Raw genomic sequence first — 14,450 nt, 5'->3', positions numbered from 1 at the left:
TCTAATACGAATTATCTTCTTCAAAACCAGATGAATTCCTTGATTGATGTTGTCCGGTTATTGTTCAGAGCGTTTGAATTGTCTACGGAGATTTGTGTGTATGTGTTCTAGATGATGTTGAGCTTCCTCTGCCTCTACCGACCTTTGACTCCCCTGCAACTTCCTTTCATGTCTAGAGTCAATCGATACTCGCCACGTGTTATAATTTATAATTAAACTCTGCCCATAGAAAAATTGACAATCGACAAGACCTTCAGACATCCCATCAGTGATTTCGTGGGTGGGTGACCTTTATGATTGCCGTGCTTACATAAGAATTTTATCGAGTAGGTCTTATAGTTTGAGTGCATTGTTGTGATCTGATTTGAACCATTTGCTTCTTTATATTGGACTCGATTTTTTGTGCCCCATATTAAACAATTTCAAAATCTCACTAGGATAATGGTGTAGGGAAGATCTCATGTGAATCATAATGTGCTTGAGATCAGGATAATTGCCAAAATAATCATAAAATTATTATAATTATGTTAATTCTGTCATAAATATTTTTCTTTTATATCAATTCAGTCCTAAACATTTTGCATTTGTGCCAATTCAGTTCCTCCGATCAATTTTGGTTAACCAGCACTAACGTGGACGCCTGTCGGGCAGCCAACGTTGACGTGATAATTTTTTAATATTTTTAGAATTTTTTTTGTTTTTTCTTTTGTTTTTTCCTTTTTTTTTTCTTTCCTTTCATCTTCAACCTTTAGTTGGTCACCGGCGGCGACCAGCCAGAGGCTGGGGTCGACAAGGTCACCCCTCCCGAGGCTTGACCTCTCGAGCAATGGCTGGGCATGCAGCATGCACGGTAACAAATTTTTCGAGTGCAATCCAAATAACGAGGAACATTATCATTACCTTCCGATTTGGCACTTACTAGCACGGGACATTTGTGGCGGCACAAAGAGCGTAAATCCCATCGAGAGGGTCGTGTGGGTAGGCCCGCCGCGAAGTTTAGCCGCGTTTAATTAGCTGCCGGGCCACTGTCCAGTGGCTGCCGGCCGACGCTACGGCGTAGTTTTAAATTTAGATGAAAATTGACTGGTGTTTGACTTTCAAATTTTCGTTACTTGGCTAATATCGTCATTTCATCTTCTCCTCTTCCTTTCTCGCGAGCGGGGCTCACCGGCGACTTGCATGGATCCGACCGGAAGGCGTCCATGGTCCGACCTTCCGCCGGAGATCCTCTCCACGATCGGCCGGCGGCTCGACACCCGCATGGACGTCCTCCGATTCCGCGGCGTCTGCTCCTCGTTCCGCTCCACATCCCTCCGCCCCGCCGAGATCCGTAGACAATACCCACTCCGGATCCCGCGCCCGCAGAACCCGGAGGCCTCGTCCCTCCGGGTATACGAGCACGGTAGTGATGCACCTCGAGACAGTCGTATGGTCAGCTTCCTACGGCCAGTGCTCGGTTTACTTCATTGATGGAGAAGGGCAATTAGGTTATTGGAAGTACGGGGATGAGAATTGCAGCCATGTAGTTGATCCACAGGGCTGTGCTTATGATGACGTTGTAGTCTACGGAGGCAAAGTCTGCGTCGTCGATGGGTTGGGGTCGGTTTGGTCAGATTTAGATCAGTGCTCGGTTTACTTCATTGATGGAGAAGGGCAATTAGGTTATTGGAAGTACGGGGATGAGAATTGCAGCCATGTAGTTGATCCACAGGGCCGTGTTTATGATGACATTGCAGTCTACGGAGGCAAAGTCTGCGTCGTCGATCAGATACATCAGGCATGGTGCAAATGAGAGTGACCCAATGTACACTGAGAATATGAGAGTCTATAGATTGGATCAGCAATGTGGGAGATGGGAGGAGGCGAGAAGCTTGGGCAACTCGGCCTTCTTTCTCTGCAAGCTCTGCTCGTTCGCGGTCCCGGCGCGCGAGCTTGGTGGGTGCGACGGGAACTGCATCTATATGCCGAGAAGGCCTATTCCTACTTCTCGAGGGAAGACGTCAAGGTATTCAGCTTGGCGGATCGTAGCATCAGGTGGCTGGACTTTTCCGACTCCCTACCGGGCATGACGGCTCGCCATTGACGGGGGCCTCCCGGCTCGAGTAAACCGAAGCCGAAGCCGGCGATCGCCTTGCAAACCCGGAATGTACATCCTCAAGTAGGTTAGATCATGGTAGTCTCTGATCTCCTTTCTCACTAGTAAATACACAACTTCTGTGATGTCTGCTGTGGATCAGGATCTGATTTAAGCTTCTGATTTACTCTCTCAAAAGCTCCTGATAGAGGGGTTCAGTGTTCATGTGGAGTTGACTGGTATTGTCATTTGTCAGCTTCTGAAACGAACTTCAATCTGTCCGTCAAGACGTAAGTATACACAAGTAAAGTGGGTGGTCAGTGTATATATGGACTACACTAGCAACACAAGTTACCCACATTTGTTATCGCTGACAAAATTTAAAAAAAAAAGTTGATGAAAAAATATGTTATTTAGGTTCCTCGACGCAGTTTATACCCAGAAAATAACATTAATAGTTCTTAAATTATGGCCCAATGCACAATATCATTTTTTGAAATTTTAATTCGATTAATGTGATAATTGAACTATTCTTAAATGTTCAATGTAGTCCTTTTATTTGCCCAAACTTGAGAAAAAGTTACCTTAAGTCCCTAATTATTGCGAATTGTGTAATACCTAAACTTTTAATTTGTTCAATTTAATCCATCGCTTTTCAGAACAAAGTTAAATCGGCCTTTTGGAATTATTCATAAGTTTTCGTGATTATATAGTTGCCTAGATTTTAGAATATATTTTCATTTAAATCTATTTTCTAAATTAATAAAAAAAAATGTAGAAATTGTTGTTTGCGAGCATGATTAGGTTTTGCGAGAATTATTTTCAGTTGAATGTGCCCAACTCGAAGAAGATGATATTGTTCGAATCATTATGAGGACGTCGCTCGAAAGACACTTAGATATTTTCTTGAGTGTAATTTGTTTTTAATTGTTATTAGGACCTATCAGTGTAATGTTTTTTTTTTCAAATTTGAAGCTGTACTTGTATTTTGTTCGTGTTTGATTGGATAAGTGTTTTTCACAATCTTTTTCTCGATTAATTCTGGGATTATTTTTAATTTTAAAAATAAGAAATATAACCATTGAGTCATTGACCAACAATAACAACATTATATAGCTTTTACTGACGGCTACAACAAGAAAGAAGAATATGTCTAGTCAACTTATAAATAGGGCATCGATTCTCTACGAGGCATTCATAGAACGCAATTCATAAACCTCTCGTAAATCGACTATTGCAAGTTCGGGAACTCTTGCACTCTTTACAAATGGCCGATTGGGTAATCGACCGAGAGGACGAGGCACCGTCCGTAGGAGTTGTTCGAGATTAAAGAAATCCTGGATCGTAACCGTTTTGCACAATGTGTAAATAGCATTGGCAAATATATGTGGACAATGTAGCAACGAGACGGAACATATTTAGTAGCGCAGAGTAGGAGTGCGCAAAGGAACCGGAAACCGATCAGATCAGTCGAGAACCGGTAGCTCCTATGGGAACCGGTCCAGTTCCAATATGGTAGGTACTAGTCCGGTTCCTGATTCCACGTGTGGACCCGCCTATAATATTTTTAATTTTTAATTATTTTAAAAAATGAAAACTCCTAAAACCTAAATCTCGTAGTCATTCCTCAGTCTCTTGTCTCTATTCTCGGTCGCTCATTCTCATCTCGGTTTGACTCTCTACTTTCTGTCGTCTCAGACACACTCTCACCTCGATCTCTCCATCTCCGTCTCTCGACAGTTAACTCACGATGAATATGAGGGTAGAGTTGTGTCCAATGGGTGTTGACCTCGTTCCTAGGAATTTTATTATGCATTTTGAAGCTAATTGTAATTAATAGACCCAAATAGCCGTTATGATGTTCGAAAGAGCATTTCAAATCGCATGACTTCTGCATCATAACATTTTAGATGGAAGGCTCACTTGTCACTTGGACAAGAAAAAATCGGCGAAATCAAACGGCAGAGGACAGTTCTGTATAGTTTATACCGAAGATACATCGTATACGTGCATTAAGGTCAAAGTCGAAGCAGTGGTGAAGTGGTGACCCGAAATCACAATCCATCAAACAAGAACACTGATGCTTTCTTCCATTTTCTAGACAATAAAAAATCTGAAGCCACATAATTTTTCTACAATTCATACACTAGATCGATTATATTAACACATCATCCATAAATCGACCAACCCATTTTCTGATTTTTTCAATTAAAAATTAAATTAAATAAAATATATTATTATTATATTATCGTCGCCGTTGGTGGGATCGATTTCATGAACCATTTAGAATCCGAATCCGGTATGGAACGGGAGAGAGAGGAGGCCTTGAACGGGAGATTTGCAAGCCACGTAGGATCGCAATTGGTCACAGTTAAAACGGTCGCTGCCTCTCATGGTCTTTTCGGTCCCAATTCCCACGACTCACATGGCCTGTCTCCCTCCCTCTGTCTAGTGCGCTCGCGGCGCTCGGCGCAGCTTCACTTCGCTCGCGCTGTCTCGCTCGCGGCGCTCGCCCCAGATTCGTGCCTTGCTCGGCTAAGCTTCGTCTCGGCTCGTGCTTGCCTCGGCGGCGCCGCCTGCTCGCCTCGGGGCGTCTCGCGCTAAGGAAAAGTTGCCCCAAGGAGAACTTCAGGAAGCTCCCGAGTGAATATCTATCATGGCCTGCCGGCTTTTCTCTTGTCCGTGATTCGTACATCTTGAGATTTGTGGTTTCTGGAGTGTTCGAAATTTGGGTCCTTTTAGTGTACTGACAAGTTGGTGTCAGAAAAACGCGACTAGAATCTCGCTTCGGTTCAACCTTTTGTTCTGCCGCACTGCTCCTGCACATCGGCACGAGGGAAACCCCGGTCCGGACCTCCTCGGCCACGTCGCCGCGGCAGTACATTCTCGACCGCTTACATCCTAGCGTGCCCATGCATGCAAACGTTAAAACCACGGGAGATAAAAACACATGCATGCAAAGGTCAGCAGGATCGGACGACTTGAACAGTTGGTGGAGGAGAGAGAGAGAGAGAGAGAGCAAAGGAAAAAGAATATTTTCTCGCGGGAGGGCGGCGGACAATGGGAAAGGAGAAGCACCTTTTTTGAAAAGGATGGATGTCTTCTATTTTGTCCGTGGGGGGGCCCTCTTCTCTCTCTCGTTCTTGGCGCACTCCCGTTCTTGGGAGATTTCTTTGACTCACCGGCGGCTCGCATGGATCCGACCGAGAGACCTCCATTGTCCGACCATCCACCGGAGATCCTCTCCATGATCGGCATGCGGCTCGACGACCACATGGACGTCCTCCGATTCTGCAGCGTCTTCCCTTCGTTACGCTCCTCGTTCCGCCGCTGGGCCGCGCCGTTACCTCTCCGGAACCCTACCCCACAGAGGCCCGCCGTCTTCCTCCGCGCGAGCACGGTCTGCACCCTCGAGACGCCGGAGGGAGGAGCCGCCTCCGGTCGCGCGCGGTGGCTGCTGAAGCTCGAGGAGGCGGAGCCCGGGCGCATGCGGATCCTCAGCCTCTTCTCGCAGCGGAAGATCGCGTACTTGCCCCCTGAGTTCCCGAGGGTACTCGATTCTCCCCAATTCCGAATTGTTGCGGTCTGTAGACAATACACGCTCGATGATGGCCGCGGAACTGAAGGCCTCTTTCCAGATGTACAGAAAGTAGTGATGCATCCGGATAGTGTTTGGTCTGATTTAGGTCAGTGTTTGGTTTACTTCATTGATGGAGTAGGGCAATTAGGTTATTGGAAGTACGGGGATGAGAATTGCAGCCATGTAGTTGATCCACAGGGCTGTGGTTATGATGACATTGTAGTCTACGGAGGCAAAGTCTGCGTCGTCGATGAGTCGGGGTCGGTTTGGCAGATCGATTCGTCTTTCAGACTTCAAAGTTTCTCCCCGCCGATCTACTGCGCCAACTGCCGCCGTGGCAGTGGCAGCGGCTATTGGATGCATTTGGTGGTGTCGAGTGGCGATCTTTATGTAGTGGAAAGATACGTTAAGCGCGGTGCACACGTGAGGGCCCCAATGCGTACTGCGAATACGAGAGTCTACAGATTGGATCGACGATTTGGTGGGAGATGGGAGAAGGTGAGCAGCTTGGGCAATTCGGCCTTCTTTCTCTGCAAGCACTGCTCGTTCGTGGTCCCAGCGCGCGAGCTCGGCGGGCTCGACGGGAACTGCATCTACTATGCGGAGGAGGAGGCCAATTCCTATTTCTCGAGTGAAGACGTCAAGGTGTTCAGCTTGGCGGATGGTAGCATCAGGTCGCTGGGCTCTTCCGACTTCCTACTGGACATGACGGCTCGCCATTGACGAGCGCCTCCCTGACTCGAGTAAAACCAAAGAAGGCGGCGATCGCACTGCAGACCCGAAATGTAAAATCCGCAAGTAGGTTAGATCATGGTAGTCTCTCATCTCCTTTCTCACAAGTAAATACACAGCTTTCGTGTTGTCTGCTGTGGATCAGGATCTTGATTTAGCTTCTGATATCCAAGAGTTTACTCTCTCAGAAGCTCCTGATAGAGGTTCGGTGTTCATATAGAGTGGACCGGTACTGTCACTTGTCAGCTTCTGAAATGAACTTCAATGATTCAAGACAGAAGCATGCACAAGTGAAATGGGCGGTCAGTGGATACATGTACTATACTAGCAAAAGAAGTTACCCATATTTGTTGTCGCCGACAAAAAAAATGTTATATAGCTAGGTTCTTCGACGCAATTTCTTAAATCTTGGCTCGATGTATGATATTATTTTTAAAATTTTAATTCAATTAAAATGGCCATTGAATTATTTTTAAATATTCAATGTAGTCTTTTTATTTTATCAAACTTGAGCAAAAGTTACTGTAAGTCTATAATTATCTAATTATTGCGAAATGTGTAATCTAATATCTAAACTTTCAATTTGTTCAATCTAGTCTATCCCTTTTCACAACAAAGTCAAATCGGTTGATTGGACTTATTAGCAAGTTTTCATGATTATATACTTGCCTAGATTGTAGAATATATTTTCATTTCAATCTATTTTCTAAATTAACAAAAAAAATGTAGAAGTAGTTGTTTGCGAGCTTGATTAGGATTTGCAAGAATCATTTCGAGCCAAATGTGCCCAGCGCAAAGAAGACTGTGACAGTGTATCATTCGAATCATTTTGAGGGATATCGCGCGAAAGACATTTAGATATTTTCTTGGGTGTAATTTGTTTTTAATTACCTATAAGTATAATGTTTTTTTTTTTCAAATTTAAAGATGTTTATTCGTGTTTGAGTTTTTTTGGTCAATATTTGTGTTTGATTGAATAATTGTTTTTCACAATTTTTTCTCAATTAATCTTTTGATTATTTTTAATTTTAAAAATAAGAAATATAACCATTAATCAACAACTACATTATATAGATTTACTGACGGCTGCAACAAAAAGGAAGAACGTGTCTAGTCAACTTATAAATGGGGCATCAATTCTGTACGAGGAGAACACAATTCATAAATCTCTAGTAAATCGACAATTGCAAGTTCGGAAACTCTTACGCTCTTTACGAATGGCCGATTTCAACGTCGCTGCACCTTAATTGGGTAATCGACCGATAGGGCGAGGCACCGTCGATAGGAATTGTTCGAGATTAAGGAAATCCCAGATCGGTAACCATTGTGCACGACGTGTAAATAGCATTGGTAGATTTATGCGGGCAACACAGAGACGAGACGGGACATATTTAGTGGCACAAAGAGCGTAAAGCCCATCAAAGAGGGGCGCGTGGTTAGGCTGGAGAAAAAATAGAATGAAAACTAATGAAGGGTAAATTTGTCACAAGTATACTAATTTTAGATTTTTGGTTGTAATAATCCAAACTATTATTATTTTTATATTTCTTGCAATTTTTATTGAATATGGCGATCTACGAATTGAAATTTTTCTGAATTTTTTACGAACATCAGTTACTCTTCTCCTCCTCCTTCACCGCACAAGCGGGCCGACCGCCGGCGACTTCGATGGACGTCCTCCAGTTCTGCAGCGTCTGCTCTTCTTTCCGCTCCTCGATCCCTCCGCCTCGCTGTTCCCTCTCCAAATCCCTCACTCGTGGGGCTCCTCCGCCTTACTTCGCGAGAGTGCGGTCTGCGTCCTCGAGATGCCAGACAAAGCTTCCGATTCGGTCCCCCCGAGTCCTCTTTGCCGTCTTCGGTGGTTGGTGATGCTCCAGGAGTCGAGCCTCAGCGGCGACGTGCAGCTCCTCAGCCTCTTCTCGTAGCGGCGAATCGCTTACTTGGCCCGCAATTTCCCCAAGGTAATCGACTCTCTCAAATCCAAGATCGTTGAAATCTGTAGAGTGTACAGGCTCGAGTACAGCACATTGGGCATCGTTCTCGGTATAAGGAAAGTAGTGGTGTCCCAGATTGTGTATGAACTGATCTAGATGAACTTGAGGTTTATTCAATTGTAGAGCATGGGCGATTAGGTTGCTGGAAGTATGGGGATGAAGGATTGGACCTATTTGGATGATCAACATGGCTATTCTTATGACGACATTATAGTGTATGAAGGCAAAGTCTGTGTCGTTGATTGGTTTGGGACGGTTTCGCTGATCGACTCATCATTCGGGACTCAAATGTTCTCGCCATCAATCTGCAGCAACGGCGGCAATTGCAAACATTTGGTGATATCGAGTGGCGATCTGTATGTTGTGTATAGGGTTGAAATATAACGCGGAAACGGCAGGATCTTGTAAATTAAGTCAATGCGAAAAATACCAGAGAAATAAACGAGGAACGATAAACGACATCAGAGATTTACGTGGTTCGGTTCGAATATGCATTCACGGAAAGAGCCAGCAATAAATAATCTACTATAATCGGAGAATCAGAGTTCCAATTCACTCAAATGCTCGAGTGTTTTTTACACCTAAATTTAAGTCCAAATCTAAAATGTTTACAAATAAATAACTCAATTAGACAATATAAATTTACTGCACGGATCACCGCGTGTTCAAACTCATAGCAAAACACTCACGTACGATCAAAATCATGAATGTCGTGCGTACTTGACTTTTGTTCTCGCGCGGCGTCCTTCCCTGAGAGCTTCGTGGGCGTTCTCGCCTTGTGTGGCTCGCTCATTACCCTATTCTGTTTGGCAACATGTTCATACATATATATATATATATATATATATATATATATATGTGTGTGTGTGTGTGGCAGAGTCCTCCTTTTCTACGTCTCTATTAGAAGGAGTCCATGTACGGTTCCGCAGGAGATAAAAGCAAAAGAACCCTTGCTTTCTTTCTTGCTCAGACAATGACTGTTTTACCCTCACAAAAGAAATAGATATAATAAAATAAAGTGTGCCCCTCCCTCTTTTAGTGGCCTTCATTATTTTTCTACCTGTGCTGCCGAGAGCCCCTAAATCCGAAATCAGCCATATACATGAGCGGGTTGAGAAGACCGTTGCTTTCAGAGTCTATAGATTGGATCGTGGGAAATGGGCAGAGGTGAGAAGCTTGGGCAACACGGCTTTCTTTCTTAGTAAGCATTCTTCATATGCAATCTCTATGCATGAGTTCGGCAAATGCCATTGGAATCGCATCTACTTCATTGGCCACCCCCCCCTCGTGAGACAAAGTTAATGTGTTCAGCTTGGAGGATCGCAGCATCAACTGGCTAGTCTTTTTTGACTTCCTAATGAGCGCATGGGGCACCTTCGATTTGACTCGACCGAAAGAGTACTTCGATTTGACCATGTTAGTCCTGAATATAATAAGATCTGAAATAGGTAAAGGTGCAATCTATCTGTATGAGAGCATGTCTCTGCTCCGGCATCTTGGGGTTTAGATTTTCCTTTCCCTAGTTTTGTAATGGCACATGTGCGTGCTTGAACATATCTTTCTCCTCCATACCAATAGAACAGAATATCAATAAAAAATTATCTGTGGTGCCTTTGTGAATGATCTTCTGATTTTGCTCCGACCTCCATTTCTTGATGACGCGCGGTGAAAATTCAACCATTCTCTGTAGCTCGGTAAATTCTCATACGGAGTCGTTGAGCTACCCTCCGTTTGGATTTTGGTGGCGACTTGCTTAGATCTGAAGCAGGGAATAACGCTTCGAGGAAGCAAATTCCATTGGTATGTGCATATGAGCGCGTGTTTCGTCTTGATGAATTCGCCATGTGAAAAACTGCCGTTGGCTAGCTGTGCTGAGCAATAGCAAAGAGTGAGTCTGAGGTCCTGAGAAATGGGTTGGCACTAAGGTTTATGCTGTCAAATAGTACTAGGACTTGGGCAAAAGGGGTGGAATGAGAGAGGATTGGAGATGTAGGAATGTGCAGGGGGCATTTGCCTGCTTTGCTTGTTGAGCTTGCACCTTATTAGAAGCATGCTGTGGTGAGATGTCCTAATGTAATATGGCCGCTCGGCTTGCTTCATCGGCTATGGAACACGTTTCCGCGGTCGAATTTACCGGTTTTCTCAATTTTCCGGCCAAAGGATCACTAGTTTTGCAAGTTTGTCGGGCGAATGGGATGGTGTCTCGCATAATATGTCTGGTCGGGCATCGCACGAGCTTTTTTGGCTCGAAAAAATCATTCGGAAGAGGATGGAGCTTAGATTTGTTTAGGGTAGAATGGAGAGAGAGAACGATACGGAAAAACCTCGCATCCCAGCCCATGTCCATATAGAGAAACAAAAATCGAGGGAAAAATTGGAAAGGAAAAAGAAAGGGGGTCCAAGATTCGAATTGCTACTTAGTTGGACTATAAGTGTCATGATTTAATTCACGGGCGAAATCTCTAGTTCGAGTCCAAAATGGCCGGACGATCATTGAGGCACGTATCTCTTTATATGATTATTCATTGGGATATTTGATACATCACGTGTTATGCGCGATAAGTCTACATGCCATTCGCATCTGAACACAAAATCTCCCAAAGGTGGGGGGCCTCACAAGGCGCAATTGAGATTCAAACATTTCGTCGTTTTTTCCTCGGGCAATCCGATCTGCCATTCTCTCTGGAAACATGAACCAGCGCGACCCATGCGTGGTGAATTCACGGGGGAGCTGCCGAACATTTTAACAGCGTAGGCCGGACGGATGCACGGGACCGCCGATTCTCGAGACGGCGCGGATATTGAATTAAACGGATTTTAATTCGGCATGAACGGGTTTCGATGTCTCTTACGAATCGATCCGCTTATTTTAGACATCACTTGTCGTGTTGAAGTGAACGCATTGACTTAAGCAGATTTTAATTCGGCATTTCAATCCCTTATTTGAAATAAAGTCCACTTTGAGTTATTCTTTAAGAGAGTTAGGAAACTTTAGGCATTTATTTAAAATCATTGATAATCTTCTTATCCCTTCGGAAAATACGAAACACTTCGAATTCTTATTTGGATTTTTTTCAAAAACCAACATAGCTCAATCGGGCCCAGGCCCGGCAAGTGGGATGGCACCAGAAAATTCCGTGCCTAGACCAGTGGCCACCGCTTCGCTAAACCTTTCAGATGAAAAGTTGATGGGAAAATTACAAAAAAATCCTAAACCTATTGTAATTGTGTTAATTCAATTCTAAACTTTTTTTATGCCAATTCAATCAATCCGACTAATTTTAACTGGCCAGCGCCGGCCGTCCAGCCAACACTAATGTGGTAATTTTTTAATTTTAATTTTTCTTTTTCCTTTTCTTTCTTCTTTTCTCTTTTTTTCCCAATATGCCAACAAGTGAAGGCTGCGAAGCCCTCATCGACCGCCAGCAAGGGTTGTGGCCCTTGCCATGGCCTCGTAGGTTGCGAGCGAAGTCAGCCTCGCTTGGAGCCGACGAGGCCATGGTGAGGCTTCCTTTGCCCGGATCTTGGCGAGGCGGTCGATGGAGGCGGTACATTCGAACCTAGCATCGCCTTGATCCTTCCAATTTCGATGAAATGCATGACCCATACCACACAAACACACAGAGAGACAGAGAGGGGTGGGGCGCCTTGAACGGGGAGGTTTACAAGCCACATAGGTTCGCAGTTGGTCACCGCCTTGCTAGGGCCTCATTAGCCGCAAGCGAGGCCAACTTCACCCGCGGTCCCAGGCCTCGCCTAATGGTCGGCAAGCTTCTCCATGAGGAAAAAAAAAATAAAAGAAGAAAGAAAAGAAAAATTAATAAAAAAGTAATAAAAATTCGAAAAAAATAATATTGAAAAATTGTAGCATCATCGTCGGCATTGGCTGACGTCCATGTCATTCCCAATTGGCCAATACTAATTGGATAGACTGAATTGATACAAATGTAAAAGATTTAGGATCGAATTGACAAAAAAAAAATATTTAACACTAAAGCATATTTGCAATAAATTTATGATTTTTTTTTTGTAATTTTCCCAAAAATTGACTGATAATTGACTCATTTCTTTGGATTCTCATACTCACGCAAACATCGCTACTTCTTCTCCTCCTCCTCCTTCGCTGCGCGAGCGGGACGACGACCGGCGACTCCGATGGATCGAACCGGAAGACGTCCATGGTCCGATCTCCCGCCGGAGATCCTCTCCATGATCGGCAAGCGCCTCGACGCTCGCATGGACGTCCTCCGGTTCCGCAGCGCCTGCTCTTCCTTCCGCTCCTCCATCCCTCCGCCTCGCCGCGACGCCTCGCGGTTCCCTTTCTCGATCCCTCACTTGCAGAGCGCGAGCTCCTCCGTCATCCTCTGCAAAAGCGCCGTCTGCGTCCTCGAGACCCCGGGAGGAGCCTCCGATTCGGGCGCCCCGAGTCCTCCTCGATCCCGGTGGCTGGTGAAGCTCCAGGAGTCGAGCCTCGGCGGCGACGTGCAGCTCCTCAGCCTCTTCTCGCAGCGGCGAATCACTTACTTGCCCCGCAATTTCCCCAAGGTAATCGACTCTCTCGAATCCAGGATCGTTGAAATCTGTAGAGAGTACAGGCTCGAGTACAGTACATCGGGCATCGTTCCCGGTATAAGGAAAGTAGTGGTGTCCCCAGATTGTGTATGGACAGATTTAGATGAACCCGGGGTTTATTCAATTGTTGAGGATGGGCGATTAGCTTGCTGGAAGTATGGGGATGAGAATTGGACCTATTTGGATGATCAACATGGCTGTTCTTATGATGACATTATAGTGTATGAAGGCAAAGTCTGTGTCGTTGATTGGTCCGGGGCGGTTTCGCTGATCGACTCGTCATTCAGGGCTCAAAAGTTCTCGCCATCAATCTGCAGCGACGGTGGCGGTGGCGGCAGCTGCGGCGATTGCAAACATTTGGTGGTATCGGGAGGTGATCTGTATGTTGTGGATAGATACCTTGGCGGCAATCTAGCCAGATTCGATATTGATGCTTTTATGGATGATTTTCCATACCCTAGTTTTAATGAGACATTTGATTTCAGAGTCTATAGATTGGATCAACGATGTGGGAAATGGGCGGAGGTAAAAAGCTTGGGCAACATGGCTTTCTTTCTCAGTAAGCACTGTTCATATGCAATCTCTATGCACGAGCTTGGTGGATGCAATGGGAATTGCATCTACTTCATGGAGAACACCGATTCCGATGTTAATGTGTTTAGCTTGGAGGATCGTACCATCAAGTGGCTAATCTTTTCCGACTTCCTAATGAGCACACAGGGCACATCCGACTTGACTCGACCAAAACAGATGCCTTCCAGGTCCGAAGAGTACGTCGATTAGACCATGGTAGTCCTCAATATAAGATTCGAAATAGATGGAGGTGTAATTTATCTGTATGTGAGCATGTCTCTGTTCCGGCATCTTGGGGTTTAGCTTTTCCTTTCCCTAGTTTTGTAACGGCAGTGCTTGAATGTATCTACTCTCCTTCATACTTGTATAATAGAGCAGAATATCAATACAAAATAATTTGGGTTGCCTTTGTGAATGGTCTTCTGATTTCACTCCTAACCTCCATTTTCTTGATGACCATAGTGAAATTCAGGCATTCTCAGCAGCTCGATCAATTTTCATATGCAGCCGTTGAGCTACCTTGCGTTTGGATTTTGGTGGCAACTTGCTTAGATTTGAAGTAGGGAATAACGCTTCGAGGAAGCAAATTCTATTAGTATGGGCATTTGAGTGCGTGTTTCGTCTTAATCAATTTGCTATGTCAAAAACTGCTGTTGGCTAGCTGTGCTGAGCAATGGCAAAGAGTGAGTCTGAGTTCCTGAGAAATGGATCGGCATCAAGGCCTATGCTTTCAATTGTACACTTGGGCAAAAGGGGAAATGAGATAAGATTGAAGATGTGGGAATGTGCAGGCGACATTTGCCTGCTTTGCTTGTTGAGCTTGGACCTTAGCAGAAGCATGCAGCTTTCAATATATGGCCGCTCAGCTTACTTCATCGGCGGTCAGATTATCGGCTTTCTCAGTTTCCCAGCCGACCACGCAGAA

At 44.8% G+C, this 14,450-nt stretch overlaps 2 protein-coding genes and 2 pseudogenes across 2 annotated transcripts; all 4 read left to right on the top strand.

Moving 5' to 3' along the window:
• Nucleotides 1-929: 929 nt before the first annotated feature.
• LOC115665402 (F-box protein At4g35733-like) lies at nucleotides 930-2,322 on the top strand (annotated as a pseudogene).
• A 2,930-nt stretch (nucleotides 2,323-5,252) lies between these two features.
• LOC115669245 (putative F-box protein At5g60060) lies at nucleotides 5,253-6,730 on the top strand. The gene has a single exon (XM_030590507.2). It carries the CDS (start codon nucleotides 5,268-5,270, stop codon nucleotides 6,375-6,377), a length of 1,110 nt encoding a protein of 369 aa, XP_030446367.2. The 5' UTR covers nucleotides 5,253-5,267; the 3' UTR covers nucleotides 6,378-6,730.
• Nucleotides 6,731-8,054: 1,324 nt separating this feature from the next.
• LOC130140655 (putative F-box protein At5g60060) lies at nucleotides 8,055-8,764 on the top strand (annotated as a pseudogene).
• A 3,684-nt stretch (nucleotides 8,765-12,448) lies between these two features.
• On the top strand, nucleotides 12,449-13,940 carry LOC115683697 (putative F-box protein At5g60060). The gene has a single exon (XM_030608277.2). It carries the CDS (start codon nucleotides 12,536-12,538, stop codon nucleotides 13,733-13,735), a length of 1,200 nt encoding a protein of 399 aa, XP_030464137.1. The 5' UTR covers nucleotides 12,449-12,535; the 3' UTR covers nucleotides 13,736-13,940.
• Nucleotides 13,941-14,450: the final 510 nt, after the last annotated feature.

Source organism: Syzygium oleosum, unplaced genomic scaffold (assembly GCF_021117445.2).
Source record: "Syzygium oleosum isolate NSW1041296 unplaced genomic scaffold, Sole_v2.1 Sole_v2.20, whole genome shotgun sequence".
Taxonomy (NCBI): domain Eukaryota; kingdom Viridiplantae; phylum Streptophyta; class Magnoliopsida; order Myrtales; family Myrtaceae; genus Syzygium; species Syzygium oleosum.
This window is presented reverse-complemented; position numbering and strand designations above follow the sequence as displayed.

Bases quoted from the DNA above. Each gene is read 5' to 3' on its own strand.
- LOC115669245 (XM_030590507.2), top strand. From the start codon at position 5,268: ATGGATCCGACCGAGAGACCTCCATTGTCCGACCATCCACCGGAGATC.
- LOC115683697 (XM_030608277.2), top strand. From the start codon at position 12,536: ATGGATCGAACCGGAAGACGTCCATGGTCCGATCTCCCGCCGGAGATC.